At 43.0% G+C, this 21268-nt stretch overlaps 1 protein-coding gene across 2 annotated transcripts in view; it reads left to right on the top strand.

Annotated features, from left to right (window-relative positions):
* The window catches only part of MAMDC2 (MAM domain containing 2), a 152936-nt gene that overhangs the window by 118910 nt on the left and 12758 nt on the right, over positions 1-21268 (top strand). Inside the window, exons 10-11 of one of the 2 annotated variants that reach the window (XM_029920793.1) lie at positions 458-551; positions 2429-2581. In XM_029920793.1, the coding sequence (XP_029776653.1) occupies positions 458-551; positions 2429-2581 (247 nt within the window). The remainder of the gene's footprint in view (positions 1-457; positions 552-2428; positions 2582-21268) is intronic. The other variant, XM_029920794.1, reaches the window with a different exon arrangement.

Here is a 21268-nt window from a genome sequence, read left to right as displayed (position 1 = left end):
TAAGTCTCCAGATGGAGAATCACTGGGACTTTGTTCACAATATGAAGTACGTTGCCAGAAATTCATTTCCAAAAAATCAATACTGTTTGTACTGGAAATGTGTGTAAAAATGCCTGGAATACCATCCGCTCTGTGTGCACGTTGTGGATTATCTGGGGAAACTATTTAAAGCCTGACAGGTTTTGCCCTGACAGAAGTTAACCTCTCGCTTTCCTCCTTCAATGTGACCTCATTTCTGCATTAATATACACAACATATCATGATGAGCTTGACTCTGCTTAAGAAAGGAATAGAAGTAATTTCAGGGTCACATGTAAATGTTTAGCTGTTACTCATGCCTCTGTGACCTGTAGTTCACGCGGACAGTGACGAGGGGTCTGTCGTTTGCTTATGTGTGCTTTGGGCTAGGGAAGTCTCAGGTTGTAAGAATTTCCAGTTTTGTTTTTCTGAATTGCAGGTGGTTTTCATGAGCCTCTGCAAAAGTTTTTGGGACTGTGGACTGGTAGCCCTGGATGACATTACAGTAGAATTGGGAAGCTGCTTGTCTCCAGGTAAGATGGTCAGGGTTTCAAGCTCCCTGTGTCTCACAGACCTATGCGTGGCACAGCCTGTTTCTCTAACTATACACCAAATACATTTCATCTGTGCTAGCGGTGCCTGGGTGGCTCAGTTGGTTAAGTGTATGATTTCGGCTCAGGTCATGATCTCATGGTTCATGGGTTCAAGCCCCACATTGGGTTCTGTGCTGACAGCTCAGAGCCTGGAGCCTCTTTGGAGTCTGTGTCTCTCTCACTCTCTCCCCCTCCCCTACTCACGCTCTGTCTTTCTCACTGTCTCTCAAAAATGAATATTTAAAAATTTATTTTTTTAATCTGTGCTAGCCTATTTTTTGCTTTTCTTGCCAGAAGTGCCCCTCTCCAGATCTGTATAGTAAATTTGGAATTTAAAAATGATGATTTGTTTGCAGTGTGTATTTTTACATGTGACTTGACGTCTGTATCCTCATCTATGAGAGAGGTAATGGGAATAACATACATAAATTCCCTGACGTGGGACCTGGCACAAAACAATGCCTTAAAAAGAAATGCCTCCTAGCCTAGTTACTATTTTATTTTTAATTGTGTCTTACATAAATGCAGATTTTCAAGCAATACAATGAAACTATTATCATACAGATACTATACTAAGCATGTAATTTTGAAATGACAATAAAATAAATATTTTCTAAGTGAATTAACTGACAGTGGAACAGTGGACCGGGCACTGAGGATAGGGACAAAAGAAAGATGGCGGCTATGTGTTGGACTCCATATCTAATAAGAAAATGGCACAAACCTCAACCCAGATTATTGATCTGTATCTACTAATTACCACAGCTTCCTAAGCCACAGGCTATTTCTTTAACAAAGAGACAAACTGTGGCATCGTTCTCGTTAATTTAATTTTTTAGTCTCTAGATTTGCAAGGCACCGCAAGGACAACACAAAAAAACACAAGATAAAAAGTTCTATGTTGGAGGCATAGAAAAGGGACGGAGGCTTCATCAGCTTGTACTGTATGTCAAATGAAATAAAGTCAAATAATTATTATGCAAGAGATATAAAAAATGGGCTGTTTATTAGAGGAATTTGCTAAGAATCTGGATGCAGGAAGTTGCAACCAAGTTCAGAGGAGAAGTCCCCAGTGAGTAGGAGGTGACACCATTCTAATAAAAAGAATAATCATGAAGGTTATTGAAGACAGCCTCCAGACACATCAATATTTGTTCTTGGAAATGGAAAATAAGGCTCCGGGTGACAACACGCCAAGGCCTAATATTTACTTAGCTAACATTTCTTGAGAACTTTATATTCTAAATACTTCACATACATCATCTCCTTTAAGCCTCACGATCCCGGGTGATAGACAAGGGTACTGAAGACAGAAGAATTCAGTCACTTGGTCCACATAAAGGAAACTGTGCCTCCTGGAGCACACTTAGCCCTCGCACATTCTCCCCCTCGTCCGAAGCAACTCCAGAGCTGTTCCGAGGATTCCCTTTGCTCATCCTGGCTTTCTGAAGAAAGCTCCAACACGAGACAACTTTATTATTTTCCATATGTCCATAAAGGCAGTTTGCCTCCAATTTTCAGTGCTTGGTAAGCTCATTCTGACAAGTACATTCACCAGTCACAAAGTATCCCGCTACTTTTGAATCTAGATTTCCCATCATTCTCTGTCTCTGTGGCAGGACCCAAGGTAGAGTTCTAGGCTCGAGGTGGAGGCCAGAGCCTGGCGTCGGTGGCGGTGGCGGGGAGCTGCCTTTCCATAAGCACAGGCACATGGCCAGGTGACATTGACACTTGCAGAATGGGCTTGGGGGCGGGGCATGGAATGCATATTCACTGAAAGCGCCTCAGCAGTAACAACACCTGCTGTTTCCTCACAGAGGGGCTTCCTCCTCCACCTGGAGAGTGCACTTTCGAACAAGATGAATGTGCCTTTACTCAGGAGAGAAGAAACCGAAGCAGCTGGCACAGGAGGAGGGGAGAAACCCCCACCTCCTACACCGGACCGAAGGGAGACCACACTACTGGGGTAGGTGAGTTATGCCACGTGGTGCTGTTTCCTAAGGAAACCTGAAATCGCAGTGTGGGGGTCGTTCACTGCATTTCGAAAAGTGCAGATTGATGTCGCGTGTCTAGAATGAACTGCACATGTGATTCTACGCCCATGGGATAGATCATTAAGTATGTGCATTTAAAATCGCTCTTTCCGTTTATGCATTGCTTATGTATCGTGCTGCAGAGAGGATGGAAATGGGCTTATTACAAGGATATGCACACAAACATAATTTAATGAGAAGTGGGTTTAAAAATAAAAGAGCGCGGGACAGCGTGAAGGAAGAAAAAACAGTGATCTAAACTGGAGCCAGGACTGAGGCCTCGTGTGAAGAATGTGCTGGCAGAGGGAGCGCCGCGGAGCGGACTCTCCATTTCCCAGCGGCTGGAACAAAGGTGGAAAACATGATTCATCGTGTCCTTGGGATAAAAAGAGGAGAAGCGGTCCACCGGGGGTGTGGGAAATAAGGAGTGTGTTTTTCTGTAGCAAATATACGAAGTCCGATAAAATAGACGGTACGTTGACCTACTTGTTATCACCCTATGCAGCGATTGTAAACAATGTCAGTGATAAAATACCCCCTGCAGAATAGACCTTTCCCGCTGACACACTCGATGTCGCTTGGTGTGTCCGTTGGAAGGAAGCACTCTCTCTGGTCCAGGGAAGCAGAACTAGTCCTGTCGGACAGGAAGTTTGCAGAGATGTTTCCTCAAGGGTCCTAACGGAGAAGCCATTGTGAAGTGCATCCAAGGGTGAGTGACGCGGTGCTCTTTCTTACCGCCTACCTCGAGAGAAGCCTGTGGATAACAGCACAGAGCACCCTGCACTATAACCCGTTTGTTGACTGGGCTAAGCTTGGTAGGGTGCAATCAGGAACATTTTTCCTCGGTACACTCTCTTCAAACAAAGCCTAAAGCATTCTCCATTCCGCACCACTTGCCAGAGCCCTTAGCTTCCCTGTCCTGTTAAGGTATTAAAATGGTCACCTATTTACGTGTGTTAAAAAGTCCAATCCAAGTCACATCTCCAGTTTCTCATTCAATTGAATCATCTCTCTTTCCCTCATCTTGGGCCTCACAAACTCATAGTTTGGGGCTAAGAGAAGGGAAAAATTTCTTTTGTTTTCTTTGTTCTCCTTCCTCCTCCGCCTCTCACTTCATGATCTTTACTCAGGATAAGTGAAAGAGAGATTGAAAGAAAAGAACTTTTTAAAATAGTTGGTGCTATTTCAGACTCTCTCTTGGCTATCGAATGTCCTCTGTTATGACACATATCAAATTACTGGCTTTTTTGGGAACTGCTGCCTCTCACCATCTCTGGCAGTGTGCTCTCTGGCTAATCTCCTATGACCACCTCTTCTCCCCATAGCACTTGCTCTACAAGGTGCAACCCACGTAGATTTTCTCCTTAGGTTCCACTCGTTAGTAGGGCCTTGGGTCTTTCCAAGAGCACTCGGTTCCAGCCTCCTTCCCAGTCAGTGTCCATTTAGCCTCAGGCACAAATGCACTCTTGCCTGACTAAGCAGACATGCAGCTTGGTCCTACCACTGATTTGTCTTTTGTTCCTACTGCTTTAGCCTGTTCTGGGACAGTGCTGCTTCCATAAGGCATAGTGTTGAAAAGATTCAGCACTGGCCCAAAGGTAGAACAGATTCCCACTTCCAGTACTGAGTAAAAGACTCTAAGAGGGCTCTAGGAGTTTGGGCAGCTGTGTCTGGAAGACAGGGAAGTGAAGAAGCTAATTGAAAGACTTGTATGTGTTAATACTGTTTTGGTTGGGCATAGTTTATTGCCCTTTGCAATAGACAAAATCCACAGGGCTCGCTTTAGGAACAACTTGATAAAGATAAAACTGTGAGATCAGGAGCCAGTTTCTCTCTCTGTCCACCTCCCTGCTCTGGTGTGTCTCAGTCGGCTCCAATCTTAGACTCTGATCTCATGGTAGCAGTAGAGGTGTAGCAGCTGCTGGCATTTCAACACTAAATCCAATGGAAAGAGATAACTCAAACAAAAATACAAAAAGTCAGTCACATTGACTCTGATTGATAATGTCTTGAGAGCAAGTTACTGCCAACTTTGTTTTTTATTCCCCATAGGACTTAATCTTGTACCTTGTATACTATAGATGTTCAAAAAAGTCTTGGGAATAAATAACGAATCTATAAGCCCTCACTGATGCATATAAACAACTAGCCATTTATTTAGCAAAACCCTTAGAAGACAGGAGAATGGGGATGTATCTTTTTATTACAAGAGGAGTACAGAGAGATCAAGAACAAATCAGCTTAAGTTCAAAGCCATTATAATCACAATGTATTTGTGTGCATTGTTCTTGGATAGGAGGAGAGTTGGTAGTTTTTCTTCCATTTCTCAGAAACATCAAAAGGGTAGCAGTAACAGATCTGAGAAGAGATACTCTCAAAGAGACCTATGCTGTGGTGGACCGCCATAGGGGAATTTTCTGGGTAACAGGCCATGGGGTGTCTTGGACATGGAATAAAGGACAAAGCAAGAATAGTAAGCAGTGAAGGGATGGGGTCTCTGAAAAGGATGAGGAGGGTCACCAGGCTCCCGGAGGTACAACGGACCCATGAACTCCAGAGTCATACCCTACTCACTAGGTATGAAACTGTGAGAAAGTTAGGGAAAATCTCCAAGTTTCGTTGGTGTCATCCTGAAAATGAGAATAATTAAAGCTCCTTTCCTATTTACCTGCTTCATTGGATGGTTGCGTTTAAACATTCAGAGTTTGGCAACCAGACTGCTGCTAGGGTTCAAACCTCAGTTTCACCCTTGAACTTCTCTAAATCTCACTTCCTTATCTATATGTGGAATAATGAATACCCACCTCATAGATTATGTATGTATCATTTGTACGTGAGACAATATCTAAAATGTACTTAGGATATGCCCTGGTGTATAATAAATGCTCAATTAATGCTCTGTTATTCATTTGTTCCTTCAGTCAACAAATACGAATTGAGTGTCTACTGTGTGCCAAGTTCAGCTTAGGTACTTGGGAAACACATGAACAAAACAGACAGAGCAATCATTTTGCCCTCATGGGCCTTCCTTTCCAGTAGGAAGGGGATGACAAAAACTATACTTAACTGTAAATTATATAATATGTTAAAAGGTAATAAATTGCTTGAGAAGGTAACCTGGAAGAGTTGTGGTCTCTATCCTAGTAGGTACTGGGAAGAAGTGTCCCCAGTAGAGGGAGCAGCCAGTGCAAAGCCCCTTGAGTGGAAGCATGCTCAGTGTGTCCCAGGAATAGCAAGGAGGAGGTTTTGCTAAGCAGAGTGAGCAGGGGAAGGAGTACTAGGAAATGAAATCAGAAAAATAATGGTAGGACAGGCCCTTGAGGACCTTGTCATTAATCAGAGGACTTTGGGGGTCCTGGCTGACTTGTTCAGTGGAACATGCAACTCTTTTGTTGTTGTTTTGTTTTGGGGGATTTTTGTTGTTATTGTTTTGTTTTTTTGAGCATGCAACTCTTGAACTCAGCGTCATGAGTTTCACCCCTGTGTTGGGCATAAAGATGTCTTAAAATTTTTTATTTTTTAAAGAAGGACTTTGGATTTTACTCTACCTGAAGTGGGAGAACCCTGGAGGATGTTGAGCTTAGGAAGTAGGTGATCTGGCTTGGCTTTGGGAGGATCACTGTGGCTACTATGTTGCGAAAAGACTACAAATGGAAATGGGGCAAGAGTGAAATCAGAGAGCCCCATCAGGGTAAGGCAAGGCATCCAGGAGATGGTAAAGTGAGGGCGGATTCACCAACAACGGTGGATTGGACTAGGGTAGTAGCATGGAGGTGTTAAGAAGTGTCAAAATTCTGGATATATTTTGAAAGTAGAGCCAACACAACCTCTTGATAGGTTAAATATGGGTGTCAGAGAAAGAAAGAAGTCAAGAATGATTTCACTGATTTGACCTCAACAGCTGGACAACGGAGTTGTCAACAACTAACTAGAAAAGATTGAATGGGTAGGATTGTTGGGAAGATCGAGAGCTCAGTGTTAAATATATCAGAATTGAGATTCTTAATAGATGTTCAAGGGGAGGTGTTGAGTGGGCAGTTGCAAGTTCAGGAAAGATGACTGCTCTGGGAGTTGTTGACATGGATGATATTTAAAACCATGTGACTGGGAGAGAGCTCTATGGGAGTAGGTGCAGAGCCGAAAGTGGACCATGGGATAAGCCTTGGAGCATTCCAAAGTTCAGAGGTTGGAGAAGGAAAGAAGAACCAGCAAAGGAGATTGAGAAGAATAGCCAGTAACCATGATGACATTGTATGGAAGCCACTCCCACGGGTGCTGTGGGAAATACAGGCTCAACAAAGATGTCCTGGTCTCGCCTTCCTCCTCTTGTGACCTTGCTTGGCTTTCTTCTCACGGGTGGCAGTGGCTGTTGCTGCTACCTCCATCACCCCCATGCCAGCCTAGTCATAGGTACTTAATCCCTCTTTGTGTGTGTCCGTTTTATCTTCCCAACTGGATTATAAATAACTTGAGGGCTGGGTATTCGGACTCAGTATGAGCTTGCTAATGCTGCCTTCATAAAAGTACCACAAATACTGCTGGGCAGCTTCAACAACAAAAATGGATTTTCTCATGATTCTGGGGGCTAGAAGTCCGAGCTCAAGCTGTCGACAGGGTTGGTGTAGTCCGGAGGCTTCCCTGCTTGGTTGGCAGATGCCCTCCTCCCCGCTCTGTGCTCCCATGGTCTGCCCTTGGTCAGTGTTGTCTTCATCCTGACGTCCTCCTGGTCTCTTCTCATTAGGACACACCCTAACAGCCCCATTTTAATGTAATTACCTCTTTAAAAACCCCATCTGCAAACACAGTCACATTCCAAGATCTGGGACACATACAATTCAACGATAACAGAATCCCTCCCCAGAGTTAGTGCTAAGTAGGGAAGGAGCAGGATGAGCCCTTCCTACATAGAATGGCCCTTGCCCAGCCCTCCCATCTCTCTGCTAAAAGAACCTGAACTTGTTTACCTTGTATACAAAATCTGTGAAAACCTAGCAAAAGCACATTCAGTAGATACTAAATTACTCATAATTTTGCTCCTTTATTTACATTTTTCCTCATCTACAGAGGCACATGTTAGTTAACTTGGTACGGCTTTGTTTAAAGAAAATGATATGATGGTGTTTGCCTTGTCTCTTTGAAACTTTGACGATGTTTCAGCTGGCTGGCTGCTTCTGCAAAGACTAATGCAGAAACCTCTGAATGTGCTCAATATTCACTCCCAGCAAATGCTTTATACATTAAGTGAAATTCTCTGGTACACAATCAAGAGAATTCTGATTTTTTTCCCCCCAGCACATTGCTTCTAGGGTCTACCTTCTTCTCCATTCTTTATCTTACCTGTTTCGAAGCAAACTTTTAAAAGATTCTCCAGGCACCTTTCCATTTTCTAACTAAAGAAAATCTTTCACAGATTCTATCTCTTTATGCCTATCTACAATAATGCAGACGAGGCAGCAAATTTTGCTGTGGTTGCCTACATATATAGCATTGGATTGGAGGTATTTTGGTTTTGTTCTTAAAATTCCTGTAACAATTGTTTCACTAGGGAAATAATGTTAGCTAGTGATCATTTATGGAATATTTGCCATGTGCAGGTGCTTTGCTGGGGACTTTACATCCTGCCTTAGTCAATTTGAGCTGCTATAACAAAAATACCACAGACTGGATGGCTTAACCAACAAACATTTATATCTCTCAGTCTGGAGTCTGGGAAGTCCAACATCAAGGTGCCAACAGACTCCATGTCTGGCCTGCTTCCTGGCTTATAGGCGGCCATCTTCTTGCTGTGTCTCCACATGCCGAAGGGGCAAGGGAGTTCTCTGGGTTTTCTTTTAAAGGGATACGAATCCCGCTGATGAGAGTTCACCCCTCATGACCTAAACAGCTCCTAAGGGCCCTACCGCCTTGGAACAGGGGATGATAAAGACCACCAAACACCGAATAGAAGCGAGGCAAGATTTTATTACAGCTGGGCCAAACCTGATCTCCCTGGTGTTAAGGAGCAGAGAATGGCCCCAAACAAAGGTAGCAGTGAGCTTATATTGACTTTAGCAAGGCAGCAAACATCATCATTTAGTTAACCAATTACAGTTCACAGCATTTCAGGACACCCAGTCACATTTTTACAAACAGACAGTAGTTCTGGCAGGACCCTATCAGTTTTAAAGTTCTTAGTCTTAAGAGGGTCTTGAAATGACCAATCATAGTTAGGCACTCCAGGTTCTGTGAGATAGTGAATAGGTGACTTCCCACACGTATGCTTTGCCTGGTCACCTTCAAACAGGGGGGCGGGAGTGCAATTTACCATTTAAGTTGTCTGTTTAGAAAGCAGGCAAATTTACAGGCGAGGTGTGCACCTTCAGATCATTCCAACAGTAGTCACCACGTAGTTAGAAGAGTGGTCAGAGAGATACATTTGCAAAGCAATGTACAGAAGCCAAAACAGCAAGTTAATGATTTTCAATTTTTTACTCAGTTTGCTAACCTACAACACTCCTAACACCCTCACATTGAGGGTTAGAATTTCGACATGTAAGTTTTGGGGGAGGGACATCAACATTCTTTCCATAAACATGTCCTTACCACAACCTGTGAAGTTAGAGGAAGTACCTGTTTTTCTCATGAGAAAACCAAGGCTCAGGAAAGTTAAGTATTTCTCCAGGATCATGCAGCAGTAACAAGTAGTGGGGGACAGAGTCTCAGGAATGGCAGGCTCTAATGGCCATATTCCATCCACTCTGTCCCACCAGAGATGCCCAGTGATAGAGACCACACGTGACCTGGAACAGCTGTGACAACGTATATGTGAAAGGCATAATACTTCATGTAGCAGCATAATCTCACCCCCAAAACCCTTCACCCAAAGAGGGGTATCTTCTTTTGGAAAGGATATATTCAAACTGATGGTATTTTTAGGCGTCTATAGAAATGCATCTAGCAGAAAGTCAATTCTTTTCTGAGCTATTTTAATGTCAGTGAACAACGTTGTAGATTTAACTCCATGGCTGCAGCCTGCACACCTCCCATGTATCCTAAGCCCTGAAAGAGTGGCTGCTTCTATCTCTGGCCTCCAGTGGCTCCAGCCATATGTGGGCACAAAGATTGCCTCTCAGATCACAATATGACAAGCATCACCCCTTCAGCAATTAAAGCATAAGCCAATAAAGGCCCCATTAAAGCATTTGTTTATTTGTTAAAGTCACCAGTATCACAGGCTAGTGTATATAAGATGAAACATCGTAGAACTGAGAGTGGTCATAAATGTTATACAATACAGCATCCAAAAAACCTCTGTTTAGTCCACATTTTCTGGCATTCTGCTATGCCTTGCGCACCAAATGATTGCCCCCAGAAGTGTAATAAGTAAAGTAATAAGACTTAAGTTCTAGAGATAATGGAACCACACAGAGAGAAGCAGCTAGCTCTCCTTGGGAGCATCTCAGTGGATGAGTGAGTGAGAGTTCACCAAGAAGAATGGCGGGTGAGGTAGCATTCACGTGCAAGGTATGGGACCACTGAGCAGTATGGCAGCTTTTGGGAATCATAAATGGTTCTACTTGGCTTGTCTATGGGGCGCTGTCAGGCAGGATTCCCAAGAAAGTGATGTCCAAGACACCAGGTTTGCAAGCAGGCAGTACTTTTTGAGGTGTGATCCCAAGAAGCAGAAATGCGGGGCAGAGGCGGCAAAGTGAAGAAGCAGGGACACTCATACAAGTGTTATGCCCAGATTTTAATATCGCCCCCAAAAACCAGAGACTGCCAGGGAGACCGAGTCATGCATACAAAAGCAAAGGGCGGTTTTAGTACGGGTTTATAAGCTCAGGCTCACAGACTTCACCAACACAGTGGATCCATGCGGAGAGCCCCGAACATGGCGGGGTAGGGCCTTTTTTGGGAAGGGAGCATTACAGGAAATGGTGACACAGGTATATTGACAGCAGGTTTAACCATTCATTGATACTTTTGGTGGGAGTCAATCACAACATTTAGAGTATTGACCAATCACAGAGTGGGCCCAGGACCCTCACGTAGGGCGTGACTAGTCTTAAGCAATAGGTGATTATCTTATAGCCTCCATCTTTAGGCCCGCCCTTAGAAATGTTAAAGGTGTTAGCTGGCCTTTCCTGATTGGGTGTTACAAGGGTGGTCCCTCCTTCCTTGGGCAAGGTGTGCCCTTCTATTGTCTAATGATTCTGAGAAACTGACACTTAGGCCTCCAAGGTCAGAGTCAGTTTGATTCAGACCTGTGTCCTTACACAAGGATGCATCACGAACATGGCCACTGTTGTGTCCAACTATTGCTTGATCCCATGGGAACCTATGAGAAGCCGTAGAGATTGCCAGAAATAATTTTGGAGATTTTAGAGCTTTGCCAAGCAACCCCCTTCCCCCACCAGACCTCCCGGGACCTAATTTGTATTCTGAAAAATTTTGGGTCAGTCTTTTGTTAGCTTCAATTATTAATACCCCCTCAGGCAGTTACAGTGTTAAACAATCATTTAACTGATTGCTTTCGACAAAGCCCCTGGAGATAACGCTGTTCCTACAAAGTAAGGTCTACCTCAAATTAAATAGAGAAGCCCTGAGAATGGAACTTTCCAGTGAGTTGCCAAATAAGTCAAATAACCATAAATTTCTGGGGAAGGGGCTTTAGGGAGCTCCAAACCAGTCTACCCCTTGCAGAATGGCTGTAGGCTGGTGCTTTTTACACACACTTTAGTTGTAAAGCTCTGATTTTTTGAGTCTGGCTCTGAGCAGGAGTAGGAGAGATGAAGATGGGATTAGACAGGTTAAAAAGCTCACCTTCCTTCGCAATGTAAGGATGCAGGTGTGAATCAAACTCCATGACAGGCTTCAAGTTTCCCCTCTGACCTCGGAGGCCTAGGTGTCGGTTTCTCAGAATCATTAGACAATAGAAGGGCACACATTGCCCAGGGCAGGAGGGACCACCCTTGTAACACCAGGAAAGGCCAGCTAACACCCTTCACATTTCTAAGGGCAGGCCTAAAGATAGAAGCTATAGATAATCACCTATTGCTTAAGGCTAGTCACACCCTATGTGAGGGTCCTGTGTCCACTCTGTAGTTGGTTAATACTCTAAATGTTGTGATTGGACCCCTGTACCTGTGTCACAATTTCCTGTAACTCCCCCTTCCCAAGCCCCATAAAAAGCCCTGCCCACCTTTGTTCAGGGCTCTCAGCACGGGTCCACTGCGCTGGTAAAGTCTGTGAGCTCCAGTTTAGGCCCAGCCAGCCTAAACCCGTAATAAAGCCCTTTGCTTTTGCATGCGTGACTCAGTCTCCCTGGCGGTCTCTGATTTTGGGGACGATATGGAAATCTTGGGCATAACAGCAAGATTGTCATTTTTCTTGAACAAACACTCTTAGATTGCTATATCTTTTTCGTTAACTTCCAGAATTCTGAAACAGTTGATTTCACAAAATTTTCCAAGGTTCTCATTGCTTTTATAGGGAGACACATTTTCAAGAGGTCTTTACTCTGGTATTCCACATCCCTCCTCCAACTTGTTTCTCTTTAAGAGACGCGAGTTCTTTGATCAACTTCTTTCTCTTACCCGATTTCCTGGACATAATAAAAATGCTCAAATTATTAAGTGACTAAGCATAGTTATTTTACACCCCTTAGAAGTGATAGCACCTTAGCTGGGTCACCTGTGGTTCTGTTTCTATTGTCTGTTCTCCCCCCACTTTGGCCCAGTTTCTTGAAATCTCTGGAGTTCTCAGTGAATACTGGACATTGGAAATGAAGAATGATAGAATCCTTGGTAATGATGGTTTTTTCCCTCCAGAGAGGATTCACCCTGCTCTCAAATACACAACTTAAGAACAGCGGGTCCTCTCAGTCCAATCGGAACTGGGCTGACTTGAGCAGGTGTCACTTTGCTAGATCAACCTCTCTGTTCTCCCCTACCTCTCCGGGATAGTCTCTAAGAGCATACCCTGGGGCTTATTAAGGGCCCTCCTCTTCAGTATGTCCTAAACTTTAGTCTTTCATCTCTTCAGCTGGTGAGATTGCTGAAAAGTTTGTTCTGTGTTTGGCTTCTTGGCAGGGGGCCCTTCTTGCCCTCTCCTGCTTAAGCTTTTAGCACATGCTTCCGGGGAAGATTGCCAAGTGATGTGCTCACTGTTCTGCGCCTCTGATTCCGCACATAACTTGGCCCTGAAGCCAGTCCTGGCTGCCTTGGCAACCCTGAACTCCGGTTACTATCTTCCCAACCCAGTGGGTTCCATTGGTTTCTCTGTCTCATTTTAGCTGCTCTCTGCTTACATTCTAAACTGAATAGGCAAATGCCCCAAGGGGAACAGCAGCGGAAAGAATGTTGAATTCACTTCACTGACCTGCTTTTCCTGGGACCTTGCCCCCTCATGTCCTCATGTCCTTGGGAAACTCTCTCATAGTTTCCAAACAGGTGTTGTCTAAAATGTACAGATTTTATCCATTGTTTTTTTCCAGTTCTTCTCAGCAGGAGTATAAGTCTGCTTAACCTACCCACAGGAAGATATCTCTGGCATTTCACTTTTTGGCATCATTTATTTAAGAACACGATTATTATACTCGAAATCTGAAGGCATTTGTTCTTCTCTCCCATACCAACCAAGCATAGCACTGAGATGCTTGATCTTTGTGAGATGAGATCTTTGTGTCGCTGGCCTCTCTAAACTATAGTCGTTAATTGATATTTCTGCCTATTTTATCCAAGGTCTTGCTGTATTTGAGATTATGTTATTGTATGGTGTTCTGTTCTTTGACAAGGGGTAGCAGGAGGAGAAAATTAAAATTTACATTTATCCTGCCTTTGGCTATAAAGTGCCTGAGAGACTGTAATTTTCCACTTCTTTCCCTTTATAACTCTCAGTCTCGTGTAGTAAATATTGGAGACAACTGACATAGTAATAAAGCAGTCCAAATAGCTTTTATTTAATTATCATGGAAACCACTTACCAATCACCTCATATTTTTTATAAAAAAGTGATTTTTATAGTAAACGTAATGTTGCTTAGATGAATGTCTCCAGAATTTCTTTCCAGCAAAGGATATAGTCTGAAAGAATAAGAAAATTTTAGTTGACTCAACAAATGAATGAAAGCTCATAGATTTATAGGACGCTGAAGGTAAACAGGATCTTCTAGATCAGCTAAGGCCACATGGTCATTTTAAATATTAAAATATGGAAACTCACTCAAGGAAGCTTTAATTATTATCTGCTTGGATCCTAGAATAGCAACCGCAAACCTGTGCATGATGTAGACATACAATTTAAACGATAATGGAATTACATCCAGAAATATATCTTCTTGTCTGCATTGTTGATTTATTGCTAGTTTTGCATTTAGTCCTCATAATATTTTCTATGTGTCTTTTTATAATACAGGCAGCAAAATGATGGAAGTATGTAAAAATGGCAGAACTTTGTGTCCTATACATTAGTGAAATAATAGGGTCAGACTCTGGGCCCACACCACCGTGTCTGTCTCCTTGATGACTGGAGGGTGTTGGTTTGGTGTAGGTAATGACAGAATCCTGTTTGAATGCAGTGCATTCTGAGACTTTCAGAGGATACACCTGTATGTGTAGACTGCATTTTACCTTTTCATTTCCCATCCTTCCTTAAAGCCTATCAATTTACACTTGGAAGAACACACACAAGAAGAAAATGGAAAGAGGAAGGCATACAAAACTGTTTATAGACAACTGGATTAGATGGACAGTAAATATAGGTCCATTAAAAAGAAAAGAAGCTCCCTCAAGGCACAAGGTGGGCGTGCTAGGTGCTAGTTTATTGTGTGTTTATTAGACTTAACATACCATTATGCACAGCAAGGGAGCTATAGTGCCTGACTCACTAACTTGCCATACAAGTTTTCCACAATCCGAGATTGGTCTAGTGGAAAGACCAATGCGTGCACAGTGAGTTAACTCTGCCACTTGCTCCCTGCCTGGCCTGGGGCATGATCACATTAGTTCCTGAGCCTCGCCTTACCTATATGTGAAATAAAAATAGTGATGGATGTCCTGCTAATCTCTTAGGGTTGCTGTGATGATTAATTGAGATTGTATTTGTGAATAGACCTGATACTGTATCAGCTCCACTCGAAGGGTGGCGTTATTTTTTACAATTAGTGAAACTTTTATAAAATGTGCTGTTCTTTTCTGGGAATACTTTCTCGGATTCATTGTTGTGCCTCACTGTGCTTTTATGAATAGAAAATCGTTGGGGTGCCTGGGTGGCTCAGTCGGTTAATCGACTTTGGCTCAGGTCATGATATCACAGTCCGTGGGTTCGAGCCCCACATCAGGCTCCGTGCTGACAGCTCGGAGTCTGGAGCCTGCTTCAGATTCTATGTCTCCCTCTCTCTCTACCCCTCCCCCTCTCACTCTCTGTGTCTGTCTCTCAAAATAAACTAAAGACATAAAAGAAATTTTTTTAAAAAGTGGTCTATGACTACAGGTAAAATGACATAGTAGAAACCCGAACGTTTGGTAGACAGTGAGCCAGGGTTTTCCAAAGTGCCACTGGGCAATTTAAATGGTATGTTGGTGGATATTTTTTAATTTGATACTAATACCCATGTATAACAAGAATACATAACCCGTCCATCAAAACCGTTATTTCACAGATTGATAGCATTTTTTTCTGTTTTCATCCTAATATGGTTTCCTATTTGAATAAATGGATTTCTATAGTAAAAGTGGCATTTGAAGATGAATATTAAGTGCTGTAGGTATGTGGGCAGACAAAATAAAACCATAAAATTGGTATTTGTATGACTAAAGTTTGGGAAAATGTCCAGTGTTTAAGTCAGTCATGTAGTGGAGAAAGTCATTCTAGCAGAACAACAAAGACCAAAAACAAACAAACAAGCAAACCAAAAAAAAAAACCCCAAAAAACAAAACAAAAAACCCTCTGGCCCTGTGACTTGTCTCCTTAATTAATAAAAGAATACAGGCATTTGTGACAGATGACTCTAGACTTGCATGGAGAAGGGATAGACTCTTTAGAATTGGTCTTTCTGGACATAGATGGTAAATCATACTTGCAAAACAATAAAGACAAGTTTTAAAGTTCCAGGGTTTTATTGGTTATTGCAATTTTATTAACATTTATATGATGCCATGCTGTCACAATGCTTCTAAACAATTGTTTTAGTTGCCCTAGAGTTTAAAGAGATTTTATAGCCCAAAGACAGAGGAATAAGTAAGTCAGTAGATAACTATCCAGTTTAGTGAGAAAATGCCTTCAACGGTAACATTTCCTAGCTCCCGGAGTCTACCGGTCAGTAGATGAGAAGTCCTCCAGGCCCTCCTCCCGACACCCACGTTCTTGAAAAGCAACTATTTATCATTTTCTTCACAATTTCCAGAGAGAGAGAGAGAGACACCATCCATTTCTTTTGTGACATTGTTTAATGTTTCAATAAGTCTTCCATGTCTCTGGTAATTAAGGTAGACATCTTCTAAGTAGTATACTAGGAAGTATTTCTACGAATACTCCCTCTTGTGTGATAGAAATATCAAGAGTGAGGGCACCTGTGTGGCTCAGTCAGTTAAGCATCTGACTCTTGATCTCAGGGTTGTGAGTTAACTAGTAATAACATAAGCAGGGTATGAAGCCTATTAAAAAATTAGATGTAGTTTTTATATATGATATATATACCAAGGGTATCTTAAAATACCAAATGATGACATATATGTGTAAAGTTACACTGTCAGACAAGAGAAAAGCACAACTATATGTTTAATGTATTAGTTATAGAGCTAAAATTTACTAGCAGCTGACCTCAAGCCCTTGTCTTTTAAGAATTGTAGTAGCTGAGGGGCGCCTGGGTGGCTCAGTCGGTTGCGCATCCGACTTCAGCTCAGGTCATGATCTCGCAGTTTCTGGGTTTGAACCCCGCGTCGGGCTCTGTGCTGACAGCTCAGAGCCTGGAGCCTGCTTTGGATTCCATGTCTCCCTCTCTCTACCCCTGACCCGCTATCACTCTGTCTCTCTCTCGCTCAATCTCTCTCTCTCTAAAAAAAAAAAAAAAAAAAAGGAATTGTAGTAGCTCATATCCAGACACGTGGGAATGATACCCCGTGAGTCTGTAACCATCTGAGAAGTTAGTTCCAAAATATCAAAATCTCCAATGTCCTTCAATCGTTCTATAATTTATCATATCACACTAGTTTCTGATATTGGCAGATCCTACTTGCGCGGAGAAAGCTTCTATGGAAAGCTTTTGTTAAAAATTGGTAATATTTACACTACACAGAATTCACCACTGGAGTCACTTGTATAAGGGTACGGTGAAGTGGCAGTGTCACCGCCATCCGTCCCCCAAAACCTTTTCCTTTCCCCAAACTGAAACTCTATACCCATTAAACAATAACCACTCACTCATGGCAAGCTTTAAAAGTCAGTTAGAAGGTATAGTAAAAAACAATTTTAGAGAGACACATTTAACTGCTGTTCTGCCCAAAGTATTGATGTCTTTTTTTTCCTGATTGTTAAAAATCCTCTGCAGCTTAATGAATGCAGCTGAGCCGTTAGTTTCACGTGGCTCGAACAGGCCACTCGCGCTCCTCCCCAGCCCTGGTGAAAAGGGTACAGACACCAGGAATGACGGAGCAGCTGCTTCACTGTTGCAGATTATGAATCTGGGGTGTGTCTCAACACATCACAGTTGCTACACAAAGGACAGATGGGACCCGATCTCCCAGCAGACCCATTGGAACCCCATCTTGAATGTTAAACAAGGACCCACAGAGAGAAAGTGATTTCACTTCATACTCCCTTCCACCGACTGAAATCCTTCATGTGTAGGAACACGTGAGCTGGTCTGAGGTTTCAACACTGGGGCCTCCTGGCTCCCATCCAGGGCTTTAGTTCCCTGAGACAGACAGCATTTGGAGTTGTAATGTGGCAAAGCTTGTCAGCACATGGGGGCTTTTCTCTGCTTTCCAAACACATGTGAGACAGACTGGCTCTCAGTGAAGCTCTGATCTTTTCTGGGGAAAGGAAATGTCGCATACGAGTCAAAAAAGACAAACATATTTGGAATCAAGAGGAATACTTGTGCATCCGAGAGACAAATTCTGGTCAGTTGGCAAATATGGTAAAATTGTTTGTATGTATAGATGTTGATCTAGATTGGTTTAAATAGGTTTTACTGTATGAAATATACATGTATGGAATATATGTACTTACAGTGGGAACTATATCAAGGATTTTTGGAAGAACCAACGTTACTCAAGAAAAACAGACTGGTGTCAGTGCCTTAGTGAACACACACCTTGTGCTTATGTCCCTGTGGATGTTACATCTCTCTCCCCAAAGCGGCATAGTTACACAGCTCAAAAGCCTGGGAGATTTCCTTTCATACTTTATGGCCTGAAACACAAAGATCTCTGGAACCGGGACCTGGGGTCGTGGTTCCAGCCTAATATCTGAAACCCAGAAGTGTATGAGCTGAAAGCATTTCCAGAGTAATGCTTCACCCACTGGAGGCTAAATGGCCAGTGCATTGTACCACAAAAAGAAAGAATTTAATTTAATCCTGGAGATGGTTAGAGGTTTTCCTCTCTTCCAGGACCTCAGACTACTTCCGCTCGGGACTCCTACTGCTATCCGTAGGATGGGTGCTGTCATCACTAGGTGCTTCTTAGATCATCTCTCACTCCTGGTGGATCTGTTGCTTCCTTTCCATTCTGCAACGATGTCATGTCTCAGAGCTCTATGAGTCTCCATGTTCCGTTTCCACAAAGGCCGCATCTCTCAGAGGGGCCTACTTCCCTCCCTCGCTGGATGGCTCATATTTCCTCAAGGTCCTTTATGTAGAATTCAAATGGGCCTTCTGAGAGCCCACAGCCAGGTACAAAAGTTACTTTTCTTTGATTTTCTTCTTCTATTTTTTTTTTTTGGAGGAAATGTTTGTTAGGCTAAACGTGCACCAAGGTGGGATTTCAGGGCACTGTGTCATTAATTTCTGCACAGAATGGCAGGGGACACCTTTGTGCATAGTTAGGTGACAAGCCACAGTTATTTTCATGCTTTGCCCTCACTCGATGGAATTCAGTGAAATACATCCTTCGATTGAGATGATTTTTCTATCCATCCTAGCTTACATTAGAAATGCTAAAGAAAAGAATAATAAAAGTTCCTTTCCTTGCTGAAAATGCAGAAACCCCAGTGCTTCTTAGATAGCAGTTTTCTTGCCAGCGAAAAAATAAAGGGAACAACGTTCAAAAATGATTGTGTGTGTGTGTGTGTGTGTGTGCGTGTGTGTGTTTTTGGTTTAAAAAAATACAAAGGATAGCATGGAACTAGTTTGAGAACATTTGCTTTGATACGACTTTAATTTCATCAAAATGTGGATTTGTTTTACTTTTGCCTTCGAGCATGCTCATCAAGTGCGTGTGTGTCTCCTTGCCAAGCCCTGCACTCAACTGGACATACAGTTTGGCCTTGGCCCAACTGGTTTGTGGCTTAGCACTGCTGAAGAAAATGAATTTATTTTTTCATCCAACAAATACATATTGAATATATACTGTGTTCCAGGCACTGTTCTAGGAGCTGGGGGCATAGAAGTGAAGTGAACAGGAAAATATCCCTGCCTTTGTATGTTCTAGGGAAGGGGGAAAGAAAAATATTTTTAAAAAAAGAAAGAAAAAGGAAAAAAGGAAAGAAAAAAATGATATAGTGGGCTAAGAGGGATTAAATGTTATGGAAATCATCAAGTATAGGAAATGAGGAGTATCAGAGGGAAGTTGAAGTTTGAAATCCTGTAGTCAGAATGGGACCAATGGAAAAGGAAATATCTGAGCAAAGACTTAGAAATGAGTTGAGACCTGAGATTACATGGAGGGAAAGCCATTCTAGGCAGAGGCATTAGCACGTGCAAAGGCCCTGAGGTAGTAGCATATCTACTATATTCCAGGAACAGCGTGGCCACAAACACAGAACTGAGTAAGGAGAAAGGCAGTAGGAGATGAAGGTGGTAGAAATAAGAGGTAAGAGAATGGGCAGGAGATTATACGGCCCTAAAAGCCATTCTCAGGCCCTCAGGGCCTACTCTGAGGTCAAGGGTGAACCAGTGGAAGGTTTTGAGCGGAGGAGTGGTAGGACTTAGCATTTGTTCACTATGGGTGCTACGTTGAGATTAGATTGTAGGGGACAAGGGTAGACACAGGCAGTCTCACAGGTAAGTGTGGCATTAATCCAAGTGAGAATTAGAACAGCCCAGACCAGGAGGTAGCAGTAGAGGTGGGAAGAAGAGAAATGACTGGAGTCTGGTCATATTTTGAAGGTAGAGCCAACGGGAATTTCCGATAGCCTGGATGTGAGATGTGAGGAGACTAAGGGGTGGACGCAGGACCTGTAGATTTGGGGTCTGGCCGACCGGAAGGGATGCAGTAGGTTTTAGGGTAGGGCTGTTAGGACCTGAGTTCTGAACATGTCCAGCTGGAGATGCCCCCTTGGTGACAAAGGGAGGTGTCCATTAGGCAGATTGAATAAACACGTCTGGGTTTCAGCAAAGGGGTTGGAAATTTAAATTTGTGATACAATGTTTGTAGCATTAAAAGCCACCAGACAAGATGAGATCACTCCAGGAGTTAGTAAGAACAGAGCAGTTCCAGACCTGGGGCTTGGAGCACTCCCAGGGCAAGAGGTCAGAGAAGAAAGGGGGGACTGGCCAAGGGGGGACCAGTGAAGTGGGAGAAGACCCGGGAGAGGACAGTGTCCTGCGAACCAAGTTCAGAAAGTACTTCTGATGTGTTACATTCAGTGCTGTGAGGGAGACAAGAATGACCAGGACTGAGTACTGACGGTAGGTTTAGGGATGAGGATGTCCCTGGTGAACATTCCAGAAACACTGGCAGTATTATTTCTAATATTTTAAAGGAGGCCACAGGGGTGACGGGTTGAAAGGCTGTATCCTATGACTCTTGATGGTGTAGTTTTGCAGGGCGACACCTTTCCTGAGTGGAACCCTGGGGAAAAGGGTTGCTCGGGGCATGCAATTTGATCAGACGCGCCTACGTGAGACTCTTTCTACCCACCGGTTTCCTACCTGTGGGACTTCTCGGGTCTGTGTTTGCGGTGGCAGCGAGGGAAAGGAGGTATGGCCTGAAGAGACTCAGATGAAGATATTTCTGGTCAATTCCGGCAGGGGTATTTCAAGGCCTTCATTTTGGGAAATGATTAGAGCTAATTGATTGAACGTCAAATTGTAAAGAAGGATGCCGTAGAAACCATTCTATTTGCATGCGTTATTAGCATTCTCTTTCTTTTTACCCTCATTGCGACCATTAATTTCTGCATGAAATAATAACAGACACAACACCATGTAAAGATTATGGGGTTTTTTTGTTTTTGTTTTTGTTTTTTAACAGTTTATTGAAATTAAACTTTCCATGTGTTTATATTCCAAATTTTCCATATTCCCCAGCTTTGAACTTCAGCAAGTTTTTAAAAAAATAGTTTATTGTCAAATTGGTTTCCATACAACACCCAGTGCTCCTCCCCATAAGTGCCCTCCACCATCACCACCACCTCTTTTCCCCTCTCCCCCTTCCCCTTCAACCCTCAGTTCATTTTCAGCATTCAATAGTCTCTCAAGTT

Source organism: Suricata suricatta, chromosome 13, assembly GCF_006229205.1.
Source record: "Suricata suricatta isolate VVHF042 chromosome 13, meerkat_22Aug2017_6uvM2_HiC, whole genome shotgun sequence".
NCBI lineage: Eukaryota > Metazoa > Chordata > Mammalia > Carnivora > Herpestidae > Suricata > Suricata suricatta.
This window is presented reverse-complemented; position numbering and strand designations above follow the sequence as displayed.